The sequence below is a fragment of the Danio rerio genome, chromosome 6 (assembly GCF_052040795.2).
Source record: "Danio rerio strain M-AB ecotype USA chromosome 6, GRCz13ab, whole genome shotgun sequence".
Taxonomy (NCBI): domain Eukaryota; kingdom Metazoa; phylum Chordata; class Actinopteri; order Cypriniformes; family Danionidae; genus Danio; species Danio rerio.
The window spans coordinates 44,469,936-44,483,936 of NC_141026.1; the positions used below are offsets into that span (position 1 = coordinate 44,469,936).

The window sequence follows — 14,001 nt, forward strand, 5'->3', positions numbered from 1 at the left end:
GTGTTAAGTTTTTTTTCTGATGTAGATTTTGTTGTATATCCACAGAAGATTTGTTTAGCCACTAGAATCTTCTGGTAAAAGATTGATGTGACTATTTTCAATTTCATAAGAGACCTTTCACAGCATCGATAATGTAGATCCTTTTTCAGTTTAACAACAAAACATCAGTAAATAGCGCTAATCCGCCTAGCCAGCTTTAAAGTGGTGAAGTTGCTTTTATATTCACATTGTTTTACTTTTGAAAATGACAACCTGTGATGCTCTCCTTATATTGTATATCAGGCTACTTTGAATATTCAAACTAAAATAGCATGCAAGTATGGCTTAGTAATAAGTGGTAATCCTGCATGCCTCCAGCCAACCACTATACAGTTGTTGCTTTAGGACAAAGCACATGAGAGAGCGAGACCAGCGATCCTTGCATGAAGTTTTCAAGTTTTGCTTGCTAACTACACAACTAAAATGTGCTAGATATAATGCAGTTTTTTGTTCAGTTTTCTAACTGGCGAATGACATGATCAAGTGGGTTGTCGACTGTCATCTTTAAGGTGCGTGTTCGTGATTTCAGGAGGCGTGGCTTTGGACGGCAGGGGAGGGATTGTGTTTCGAAGATACTATGCTCACCGGTTAGCATTTAGGCAAATCACCTACTGCACCTTTAACCAGGGCCGGAGTGGGACTCCTTTTCAGCCCTGGAGTTTCAAGCCTTAGACCGGCTCACTTCAGTTCATGACTGACTATATTAAAAAAATGTCATTTTCAATTCAGTACTTAACAATGAAGATTATTTGGAACCATTTACACTATTTAATGTTTAACAGTATCTATTTTCTAGATGTAAAAAGAGAAACCGCACCAGGATTGACAAACGCTGGTTTATTATAGATGTCACACTGTCAGCACTAATGCAGACGTAATGAACATATTTACAAGGCTGTGAACGGAACATGTGTGTACCTGGAAATGATTGTGGCAGTTCTCCAGGTGTGTGCAGAGTGTGGGCAGCAGATCACTGCAGCAGGTGGCGATTTCTTTGGCATTCTTCTGTTGCAAATGTGCAAAACCCACCGCTTTGTCCATCTTACCCTAGAGAGAGCCCACAGTGGCATATCAGTTATTGACCAATATTATTGAATATATTTAGTTGATCATTTAGTTTAGTAAAGTTATCAAATGATCTTTCATGTAATCATTTTAAATATTTTTATCTAATGCAACTGATAAGATCTTTTTCAATTCTAAAAAATCCATATTTTTGATATTGTTCATTGTAATAAAGACAAATCTGCTAAACAATGGCATCACATCAGTGTACAGAATGAAAAAAAATATAACCGACTTAAAACTTAAACTTAAGGCTTAAAACTTTGCTAAAAATCACTTATTATTTTTTAAGCATGATTATTATGCCTTGTGGTTCATTTCATTGTGGTGATCTCTGATAAAAGCAGGTAATAAGCCAAAGCTGAGTGAGTGAGTTATTATCATGGCAAAATTAAGATATGTTTGTCATCATTATAATGTACAGTTTACAATGAATATTTTGCTTATTAGAAATATTACATGTAACACCGTCATTAATCATTTCATCATTGAATCGTTTCATTTTCATGATGCCAGAATGAAGGCAACTGTGGCATCATTGTAATGTAATTTTTTAAAATTCTTTTGTGATTTGCTAAACATTTGATGTTTATGTTCGGTTATTAATTTATTCAACTAAATTATCAGTATAAAGTCAATATTTTAAGATATGCTAAAGAGTACTACTGATGGAGTTATTAAAAATTATAGCTTCTACTTTATATTGTTAGTTTTAATTGCCTTCACAAAATAAAATCTACATGGCTTAAATACAAAGTTGTGTCAAAGATACTTAAGAATTAATTTACAGTAGGTCAATTATTTACGCAGTGTTTGTGTTCATACTTTGAGAAATGGAGCCTTTTTGGCTGGAGCGGAAGTTAAACTGAAGTCCAGTTTACGCCACATGTCCTCCAGCAAGAAAAGCAACTCAGCAGGGCCCAACTGCACTTCCTCCCTCAACTAGACATAAAACAGAATTTTTTAGTAACTCTTGTTTATAGTTACAGAGAATTTGTCAGCAAATAGACATCTTTTACCTTACTGTGCAGCTCAGTGTCCAGTAGTGTCCGAGACAGAAGGCCACACTGCAGCACACTCAGAGCTTCAACATCCAATTCTCTAAAGAACGGCCAGTAGGAAGACAGACTGACCCCTGATTTACCATCCTTTTCCTTCTCCTTCTCACTCTCTTTCTCTGGAGGATCCTGACCAAAAAAAAAAAAAAAAAAACAATAGCTGGGATTTAAACCAAGACATGCTGATTTTTCATGCATCTGTTCATTTTCTGATTTGGGGCTTCTTGGCTTTTCATAAAGTGTTTTTGTTTTAGTCTGATTTAAAGAAAATGTCCAAAACACACTTTAAAATCACACTTATCAATTTGTGTCAGTAAATGTCAAATCAAAATAAATGTAAAAAATTATCCTGCACAGATTACTATTCGAGTTTTTTTTACTCAGGTAACTTTCATCTGTAATTTTTCTGATCATAAACAGCATTTTATTCTAAAAAAAACATGTGGGGCCTAGGTGGGATGGCCCATGTGGGGCCTAGGTGGGTTTGTCTTTGCCCATAAGTTGTCTAAATAATACCTGCATGGTAGAAATACATAGACGTCACATGTGTTTATTATTATTCATTAAGTTGTAAAAATTATAGAAAAAATAAAAAATAATAAATAAAAATCTCACAAATCGCAAAGCCCCTGTCTGTTCGCAATATTTTAGGCTTTAATATGTCAACTAAGAAAACAAGTAAACCAGAATTCATCCTATGTTCAGATGATTGTTAACAATGTGTGCAAGTTTGTTCATATGTAATGACATAATGTCTTGTTTGCTCATTTATGACAATTATTTTTGCATTTCTTAATTAAGTATGGTGATAACTTCCATTCATTTTTACAGTATTTTTCTGCTACTTTTCTGCAGTGTCTTGCCAGGTGACACAATGCCCCAAATAACTCAGAAGAAATATGTTTTCAATTTCCATTTGAAACAGCCCAGTTTCACAGTCAGTCTACCAGATGTTTGTTTCAGTGAGTGTAAATAAAAGTAGAGACAATATATGGGGTTTTTACCGGTTGGGACTCTTCTGCATCTGCTGCTCCCTCTAGCTGTGACTTGTCACCAGAGGAGTTTTTACTCGCTGAGGCCTTCCTCTTCCTTCCAGATGACTCTAAGCAACAAAATACTATACAATAGGGCTGGGCGGTATGACGAGTTTGTGCAACATAGTGATATATTTAACAACATGGTTAGCAATGCGACTTATATTTAAATGCAACAGTTTAATATGAGCGCATCGGAATAATAGTGACAAACAGAGTCCACTTTGTCCTGAAGTCATGCTTTATATTACAAACTTTAAAATAACCCATACGCTTTAGTTCATGCACTGATAGTTTGATGTGTTGCTGACAGATTGGCTACTTGTGCTGTTTGAGAAGTGCCGTTTTCATTTCACAGGTATTTTCTCCATCTTTAAAAACTCTGTCAACAAAATCTTTTTGCTTTCGGAGGTGCATGAGCTGTGAATTTCCAGTAAACATCATAAACTTTAATAACATTTGTTGAGTAAAACACATATAAATATTTTGTCCAAATATAAAACCAAGGATATATGTCATAATTCAGCCAAAATAATACTGAGATATCATTTTTGCTCATATCATCATCATTACCCATGTCCTAAACACCAACAGAATTCAAGTTTGGTCATTTCCCCAGCAACCTTACCTTTCTTTCCTTTCTTTTGTTGAACGACTGAAGAAGATGGTATCATCACATCAGCACTCTCTCCATCAAAGTTAGCCTGAGGAGGAATGTAGCCTGGTGTAGCTAAAACAATATACAAAAAAGAATGTTAACATGGAAGATAGATAATTCATTCATCCATTTTCAGCTAAAATCCCTTTATTAATCCGGGGTCGCCGAAGATAGATAATATTTTACATGAAATAAATAGATAATTATATATACATACATAAATATAAGTGAATACATTTACAATAAAGAACACACATGCTCAAAAAGCAAAAGCTAAATTCAAACATGAATATACTCTCACCGGCCACTTTATTAGGTACACCTTATAGTACAGGGTTGGACCCCCTTTTGCCTTCAGAACTGCCTCTATCCTTCATGTCATAGATTCAACAAAGTACTGCAAATATTCCTCAGAGATTTCAGTCCAAATTGACAGGATAGCAACACACAGTTGCTGCAGATTTGTCGGCTGCACATCCATGATGCGAATCTCCCATTCCACCACCTCCCAAAGGTGTTCTATTGAGCTCTGGTGACTGTGGAGGCCATTTGAGTACAGTGAACTCATTGTCATGTTCAATAAACCAGACTGAGATTATTCACGCTTTATGATATGGTGTGTTATCCTGCTGGAAGTAGCCATCAGAAGATGGGTACACTGTGGTCATAAAGGGATGGACATGATCTAATGGGCCCAAAGTGTACCAAGAAAATATCCTCCACTCCATTACACCACCACCACCAGCCTGATCCGTTAATACAAGGCAGGATGGATCCATGCTTTCATGTTTTTGATGTCAAATTCTGACCTTACCATCCGAATGCCGCAGCAGAAAACGAGACTCATCAGACCAGGCAACATTTTTTCAATCTTCTATTGTCCGATTTTGGTGAGCCTGTGCGAATTGTAGCCTCAGTTTCCTGTTCTAAGCTGACAGAAGAGGCACCCGGTGTGGTCTTCTGCTGCTGTAGCCCATCTGCCTCAATGTTTGATGTGTTGTGCATTGTAATGAATGGTAATTTGAGTCACTGTTGTCTTTCTATCAGCTAGAATCAATCTGGCCATTCTCCCCTGACCACTGGCATCGACAAGGCATTTGCATCCAAAGAAATTCCGCTCACTGGATTTTTCTTTTTTTCGGACCATTCTCTGTAAACCCAAGAGATGGTTGTGTGTAAAAAATCCTAGTAGATCAGCAGTTTCTGAAATACTCAGACGATCTGAAATGCTCAGCCATGTTCAAAGTCACTTAAATCACCTTTTATCCTCATTCTGATGCTCGGTTTGAACTGCAGCAAATCATCTTGACCATGTCTACATGCCTAAATGCATTGACTGGCTGCCATGTGATAGAAATTTGCATTAACGAGCAGTTGTACCTAATAAAGTGGCTAAAGACTGTATATGAAAACACAACTTCATTCAATAAAAAACTTTTTTTTTTGAATGCTTAAAGTAATAACGAATAAATTAATACGTTATTAGTTTTTTTTGGTACCTGCTAAGCATGTCTGGAGTAAACTCTGAAGGTAGGTGATGTTCTGAATACGAGTTACAACCTTCATTTTCATCTCAGGATCATTCTGCCTGCAAAATGCATTCACCACCTACAAAAATCATTCAGTTGTAAACAGCAGTTCCAGAAAATTAATAGCTTTCTGTGTAACAAACCAAATTTTAAATAATATTCATTGTGTGAAAAAAAATGTGATGCCAAGTGAAGTTTAACATTATTTACACTGGTTTGAGAGTTAAAGTAAAGAGGAAGATTTTTTTTTTTTTTTTGCAAATGAGTAACTTCCCTCTTTTTAAAAAAAAAAAAAAAAAAAAAGTCCAATAAATGGCTCTGATTATTTTAATAATCAGTAAAAATGATGTTGTGAAATGTAAAAGAAATACTGTGCTGTATTGCACTGACCTCTCTGAACCAGTTGATAGTGTGAAAGAGCAGAGAACAGAGAAACTCCCTCTCAGATTTAGACAAGCTGTCCACCTTCTCCACCACCTCCATATCGGTCAAGATCAATGGACAGCCTGACACACAACAAAACAATTTATTTAACCACATATCCCCTGCTAAGATGTTGACACCCTCATCATTATTATGGAATGGCAGAGGCATCTCTGTGACTCTGTAACTTTGACATAATCTTAATCTACTGTAGATGTTGATTTGATAGAGGTGTAGTATCTGACCCAGCAGAGCATCAATCTCCTCCAGATCGCCCTCGTGTTGCACTTCTTCACACAGCCTCAGCAGACGAAAAAATGGAGACAGACACAAAGGAGACACACGCCTGTGAATAAGAGAGAGAAAAATCTGTGAAAACTGTAGATTTTGTGTCTGAGGTATGGTCTTGTGGGTGCTGATCTGACAAATAGCACTACAACAGCGCTTCAGATGACCCAAGTCAAGGGGCTTGGCCAACTCACCATTTATCAGTAATAAATGCAAAATAAGTACAAAATATTGATTTAAAAAATAATTAATTAAAGGGCACCTATCATGCTCCCTTTTCAAGCAGTCAAATAATTCTCTGATGTCCCTAGAGTGAATGTATGTTAGGTTTCAGTGCAAAATACCTCATAAATAATGTTTTATAACTCTTTGAAACTGACCCTTTTAGGTTTTGATCCAAATTGTGCCGGTTTGATTGTTGCTTTAAATTCAAATGAGATTGTGGTCTTTTTGCAAGAAGGGCGGAGCTACAAATGCCAATGCATCAGCATAGTGGCAGATTCAAAACATGACTGACGTTATCTAATTATATTGATTCAGAAAGTAATTAACAATGTAATAACACTAATACTGGTGCTTTAGAATGACCAAAACAACATCTCTGATGTTTAACAATATGTTCAGCCAACTAGTTTGTCTATTCACACACATTTTTATCATCACATGATCTCTTATAACAAAATCACTTGACTTTTTTAATGCGCATACTGGGATTTGTTTGGTAAGTGTTTCCAACGTAGTTTGTGCTTTTCTTATTGGATAAAAAGTTTATCCTACTCCGTTATGCACATACTGTATGTTTTATCTGCGCATTTTTAAAATGTATGCACATCTTGGTGCTTCCATCAATCGTATTTTTTATGCACATATCCAAAATGTGCATAAAAATAGGTGGATGGAAACATAGCTGTTGAGATTAGCTTCAGCAGGTGAAAACTCTAATGCCGGATGGCTGCTTCTCACTCAGGGTTGTCTATACTAATGACAGAGAAATCATCACTAATGTGCGGGGCTTTCCCCTTCTGATGACATATATAAAGGAAAATGTTGATTAAAGAGTTTTTATTAAGTGTGGTTATTAAAATTAGGATTATTTAATTTTTATCATTAGAGGTTGGTTATATTCATACACTGTGTTTAAACCTCCTATAAATATGCTTTTAGCAAAAAAGGTCCTCTTTAAAATTACTCTGGTTAGTGTAAAGCACAGCAGACACACTAGCAAATATTGTATGTGTGTGTCTAATCTGTACGAAATATATAATATTTATATAAATTTGACATTTTTATGATTTCATTGATAATTAGCAACTCACAAACCCTCATGTAGATTCCCAGACCCTCCTGTAGTTTGTGCTGCACGATATTAGAAGAAAGAAAAATGTACTTGTTTTTCTGCGATATGCATTACAATACGAATTCAACTTCACCATATTAATTGAATAGCCCTATTTGGATATAATTGATTAAATGGAATTATATTGTAGAACAGTGCATCTGTATGACATATAATAAACAAATCCCAAGCATAGATAGATTCGATAGAGCAAAGATCCGAATTAAATAATAAATAGTGCTTTATGGTTTTCTGGGGAGTCATAGTTTTTATGTAAATAATTGAATAGTGTGGCACAGTGGCTCAGTGGTTAGCACTGTCACCTCAAAGCAAGAAGGTCGCTGGTTCGAGTCCCGGCTGGGCCAGTAAGCAGTTCTCTGTGGAGTTTGCATGTTCTCCCTGTGTTCGCATGTCCAAAGACATGCAGTCTAGGTGGATTGAATAAACTAAATTGACCGTAGTGTATGAGTGTGTGTGAATCTGAGTGTATGGGTGTTTCCCAGTACTGGGTTGCAGCTGAAAGGGTATCTGCTACCTAAAACATATGCCAGAATAGAATGGTCAAATAAAAATATACTGTATAGTCTTCATTGTAAAAATAAATACTTAAATGAATCTTTGTGAAAAGCTATTACGATTAAACTTTTTGCACTGACTCCAAAATCTAGACTCAACATTGCAGATCCTGCAATGCGACTATTGTAGATGCACACATTGTGATATTAATGCTAAAACTATATATTGTGCATTCCCAGTTTGTGCACATCTAGCTTTGCAGTCTACTGTAACAGACACATTTGGCTGTTCCAGTGTGTTCAGTAGACAGTATTCAGTGGTGACCTCTCTCTCTTGACTCCAGCTGGTTGCGATGTGTCTGTTTTGTGCTGCTGGTCTAGAGCCATAAGCGGAAGTAGATTAACAGTGATTCCTCCTTCACTCTCTTCTTCATCCAAATTATATAGCACAGAGGTGGGAAACATGAACGCCCTGAGAAACACACAAAAGGGTCATGAGAAAGTCAAGACATAAAACGAAAAAATAAAAACTTTGATCTGATCATAGAATAATAAAAGATGTGTCTTTATGACTTATGATTGTGTCGCTCACCCTGATATATCGGGTCCAAGGTCTACAACAAAGTCATCCTGAAAATCCTCCAACACACTCTTCCCAATCCATGCCTGACCACGACACAGACACCACAGAGAGGTTTGATATTATAATATGACAAGCTTTTTGTCATCAAAAAATCTCTCCTAATTTGACAATGTTGTGTCTATGACTACAAATTATTGTACTAATAATGGATAACACTTTATTTTGATGGTTCATTTGAGTATTAGTAGACAGTCTGCTCAATATCTGTTGATACTGCTCCTTCAACAGACTTTCAACTGACTATAAGAAACTTTGCAAGCACGTCAACTTACCCTATCCCCAACCTAACAGTCTATTTATAATCTAATGAGAATTAGTTGGCATGCAGATTCAATGCACCTTAAATTCAACAAATGGACCATAAAAATAAAGTGTGACCTAATAATGTCATTATTTATTCATCTTTCAAAATGCTTGAGTTTCTTTTTTGTTATAAAAGATATTTTGAAGTATTTTGTAAACCAGTTGCCATTGACTTCCATTGCATTTTTTGTTTCCAAACTATTTGAATTGCTAACGGATTCCAACATTCCTCAAAATATCTGATTTTGTGTTTAACAGAAGAAACTCAAAAATGTGAGTAAATAACGAGTACATTTTCATTTCTGAGTGAACCATCCATTTAAGCATAGTTTAAACATTTCATTTAAACAGTTTACCTCAAACAAATTAAATACTGTCATCAATTACTCGCACTTAAATCACAGAGTATTTGTTTAAACTTTAAGTTGAAATACCAATACCCCCCCCCCCCCCCACACACACACACACACACACACACACACGCACACACCTGCACTAGAGGGTCCAGTTTGCAGGTCTGCAGCAGGTTGGCCAGTTCATCATAACAGAGAGCAGCAGCTTCAGGTGAACTCTCACTGCACGAGCGCACCAGCTCCAACAGAGCCATCACCTACACATTAATAAGTGGTGAAAGCAGGCATTTAATGTTATAGAATTTGTTTTGCATTTAATTAAAGAAAACAGAAAATAAAGTATCAAACAAAAATATTAAGCAGCACAACTTAAATACACTGCTGATAATAATAAATATTTATTGAGGACAAAATCTGAATAGGACAACACAGTGGCTCAGTGGTTAGCACTGTCGCCTCACAGCAAGAAGGTCGCTGGTTGGAGCCCCAGGTGGGCTAGGTGGCATTTCTGTGAGGAGTTTGCATGTTCTCCCCATGTTGGCATGGGTTTCCTCCAGGTGCTCCGGTTTCCCCCACAGTCCAAAGACATGCGCTATAGGTGAATTGAATAAACTAAATTAGCTCTAGTGTATGTGTGTGTATGAGTGTTTCCCAGTATGGGGATGCAGCTGGACGTGCATCTGCTGTGTAAAAGATATGCAGGATAAGCTGGCGGTTCATTCCATTGTGGCAACCCCTGGGCCCGGTTTTTCAAAAGGTTTAATCCGGATCAAATTGATCTGGATTTGTGGCAACCCCTGGGCCCGGTTTTTCAAAAGGTTTAATCCGGATCAAATTGATCTGGATTTAGTAATCCTGTTTTTGCGATCCATGATCACGTAATCCAGCTTACTTTTTGAGCCAGTTTTTCAAAGCAACATCGGATTGGATCAATCTGATCCGGATAGGAACTTTTCAGGATCACTAAATCTGGATTACCAGTGCTCAATCACAATGTAGATAAAGATAGGCCTGTGTAAAGAGCAACAATTAGAATAGCCAGTGTGGGGTAGATATAACTTTATTTTTATTTAAAATGAAAACTAAGAAAATTTAATAAATAATAAAATAATAATAATAAATAATAAAAACAAGAAAACCCCCACCCCATCCTCTTCCAGCAGTCCGCTCATCTGAGACCTACAACACTGTACATTGAGGATATTTATAATAAGTTTCAAATATAGATGTAAAAAAAAAGACTTAATGTCAAAAACTCCACAATAATTTCAGACTTCCTCATCTGATGTGGAGAGAGCAGCTTGTCTGAGCGTAGCCTTTAGGAGGCGGATCTGAAGTCTGGCCTTGGTTTGCTGCAGTTTGGTCAGAGTCAGTTGTTTCTCTGCCAGATGAAGCTGTGCTTCTGCCCTTTCAGTCTCTTTTTGCAATTGTTGAAAGAGATTTCTAAAATCAGTCATTGCCATTCTTTGCACTTTTTTTTTTTGGTTATTCTGTAATCATTGCATGCATCACTAATAAATATTCTAAAAACAAAAATATTTTCAATTGTGATGAATATAGATAACAATTATTGACAATAAAATGTATTGTTTTTGGTAAATTTTGACAGCTGTTTGGGGGATTATTTTATGAGGCCAAGCTATTTCTACTTTGCTGTAGGCCTATACTGAAAGGCTGAATACGTTAAAGTCAATAATCACTACAGCCTGATGGATGAACAAATAAAATTAAAACCTTATGAATCAATAGTATATCTCGTAAGATACTGTGTGATCCAAAAATAGTGTTATTTAATAAAATTTTTAAGTTTTTATTACATTTTGGGCATGAAATCCACACTAAATCCACCTTTCTGGTGGGATCAGTTTAATCCAGGTTTTTTGGATCAAAGTGATCCAAATCCTACAAAAAAGGTCTGAAAAACCCAAAGTAAAGGTTTGATCTGGATCAAAACCAAGATTAGATTACGTGATCTAATCCGATTATGTAATCCGTTTTTTCTTTTGAAAAACCCATTTTCAAGATTTGATCCAATCCCTTATCTAAAATCCTAGTGGATTACTTTTGAAAAACCGGGCCCTGATGAATAAAAGGACTAAGCCTAAGGAAAATTCTGAATATTACAATGATTTCTGAAGGATTGTGTGACATTAAAGATCAGAGTAAGCATGGGCTGCAATAAGATTCAGACGGTATGATAACTTTAGATAAAAATAAAAATCACAGTTTCACATTTGCAGTGATTACTGCTCTAAATGTTTTTTTTAAAGTCTGGATAAAAAAAAAATCTACTTTTTCCCCATTGAAGCCCATTGAATATATTTTATTTTAAGAAACATTTTAAATATACTGGAACAGTAATTTTGTCAGGCTAAATAATTAATATAAATCATTGACTTCTTCATTAGTCTTCATTAGTTTTAAAAACACAGATTCTTCTGCAATTTGAAAAGGCATCTTTGGATATCTTGCTTTTCTTTGGATATACAGTACGCCACTGCTCTGTTCAGATCCATAGGATGCTTGGATGTTAAAGCAAAAGCGATTTGTTTTTCAAATGTTTGCTGAATCACCTGCTGGACAGTAGCTTTTTATGTGGATGGTCTATTGATGTTGAAAATACTGTTGCCCCCCAAAAAACGTCTTTAAAAACGCGCAAAAAAAAGGAACGGCATAACAGAACATTTTAGGAGTTTTAAAACCTTGAATTTTCCAAATCACGGTAACCTTGAAACCAGTTACCATCCCACGACAACCTGATTTCACCAAGTAGGACATGTTCCTAAATTAACATCTATGTTGATCCTGGAACAACATTCCAATCAGCCAATCAGAATAAATGGAGACGTTTATGTTACATTCAGGCTTACGGTTGGGTTTATGCACTTCTACACGATTGTTATCCAACTATTATTACCCTTTTGGGAATAATTTACAGTTATGGTTGCATCTAGTGGTAGGGAATAGGTATGGATTACATTTTCCAACTAAAATGATGTTCCAGGATCAACATAGATGATAATCCTGGATCGCATCGTACTTGACTAAATCATGACGAGCTATTGTCCCATGCCTAGATTAGAGTAATGTCAGCTGAACATCCACAAACCATTAGATCATGTCTCTTACCTGTCGGTTTGTCTCTTTAGGCAATGTGCCACCCTGAGAGCCATCATGTTTATTTCTTCATAAAGAAGAAGAGGATAAAAAGAAGAAGATAAAAACCATACAAATTTACTTGGGGTAACTGAGAATAAAGTAAGTATAATGTAAAAAAAAAAATAAGTGTACCTGCAGGCCCCCATACTCCCCACCATCATAACTGCCCCAATTATACCAATCCGCTTGTACTTGGGCACAGTGCTTGATAGCTGCTTGCGGATGACGATGTGCATGTCATCCTGGTGAAGGAGAGATGACCATCTCAACTAAAAAACAATTTAAAAGACATTGTATACTATGTATTTCAAAAGAAGCGTTTCTTACCTGGATGTGTCCTCCATGCTGCTCCTGTCCGAATGCCAGGCGACTGAGCAGATGGAATAGACGTCTGATCTGCTGTGAGGTCAGGTTGTCCATGTAATCCAGAATACCCTGTTAAAACACAGACAATGCATAGATCCAATATATTACATTAATAAATCCAGCAATGGTAATAATCAACTACAGTTGAATAAAATATTCATAACGGTTCAACATTTCAAGTTAAAAGAAGGTTAAAGATTAAATATGTTTCCACTTTGTTTACTAATTAACTTCCATGGCTCCTCCTACGACCTAGTAAAAAATATGATCAAATTTTTGAAAATATTGCAAAAAAACTGCTTGGCAATATTTTGCCTTTCTGCGATATATATTGCAACATAAGATCCATTTCACCGGATAGCTTGAATAATGTGTGAAGAATTCATCATTTTAAAATGGTAGCAGTGATATTGTAGTTTAGTGCATCTGCATCAAATACAATAAACTAGATAAGCGCTTAAACAAAACAAAAAAGATACAAAAGAGAAAGAAATGTGCTTTATATATATTTTGGGCAAGTCTTCGTGTTCAGAAAGAGATATTGAATAATCAAATGTAAAATAAGAACTCACAGTCTTCACAATATAAATTAAATGCAATTAATCTTTGTTAAAGCTACCAAGGCTATTATTTCTTGTATTGAGCTTGCTTACTCACTTCTGTTAACACAGTAACATAAAAAAATCTCAATTTCAAATTATGAACTTTAACTCCACGATGAGTAAACTTTGCAATTAATCTGCAAATTACATACATTTTAAATGATGGTGCCTGGTCACTTTTCAGGTCATTGCATATTGCAATGTCAATGCTGAAACAATATATTATGCAGCCCTTATACATTCTAAAGTATTTTATATATAATAATGGCAATACATATGAATTTATTACAGTTTTTTCCAATTGTTTACACACATTTTTTGTAAGCAGATCTCATATTGTCAGAACTCTACACACAAATCACAAAACACATTAGGCAAAACTCTTCAATTCTTCTGCAAAATGAAACTCTACGTTCAAAACAGTGTGATTTCTTCTCAAAATTGTATTTTGTTTTCAAATGACACACACAAGCCATCACATCAATAGACAATTATAAGAACAGTTGAACACTGATGTGCTTAATGTAAAACACAATGACCATTCATCATAATGACTTACTGTCAGCCTTTTTTGTTCAGTGTTACACTTACTACAGACACAGTACAGGCCTACAGAAGTGCACTGTAAAA

General features: G+C 35.8%; 1 protein-coding gene across 6 annotated transcripts in view; it reads right to left on the minus strand.

Annotated features, from left to right (window-relative positions):
• The window catches only part of fancd2 (FA complementation group D2), a 39,545-nt gene that overhangs the window by 15,068 nt on the left and 10,476 nt on the right, over nucleotides 1–14,001 (minus strand). For 5 of the 6 annotated variants that reach the window (NM_201341.1, XM_087255307.1, XM_087255305.1 and 2 more), the window contains 14 exon segments: nucleotides 958–1,086; nucleotides 1,930–2,046; nucleotides 2,124–2,291; nucleotides 3,167–3,264; nucleotides 3,825–3,926; nucleotides 5,354–5,462; nucleotides 5,774–5,889; nucleotides 6,052–6,152; nucleotides 8,271–8,417; nucleotides 8,538–8,611; nucleotides 9,382–9,501; nucleotides 12,374–12,428; nucleotides 12,536–12,645; nucleotides 12,731–12,838. In NM_201341.1, coding sequence (NP_958498.1) covers nucleotides 958–1,086; nucleotides 1,930–2,046; nucleotides 2,124–2,291; nucleotides 3,167–3,264; nucleotides 3,825–3,926; nucleotides 5,354–5,462; nucleotides 5,774–5,889; nucleotides 6,052–6,152; nucleotides 8,271–8,417; nucleotides 8,538–8,611; nucleotides 9,382–9,501; nucleotides 12,374–12,428; nucleotides 12,536–12,645; nucleotides 12,731–12,838 — 1,554 coding nt within the window. 6 annotated transcript variants of the gene reach the window in all.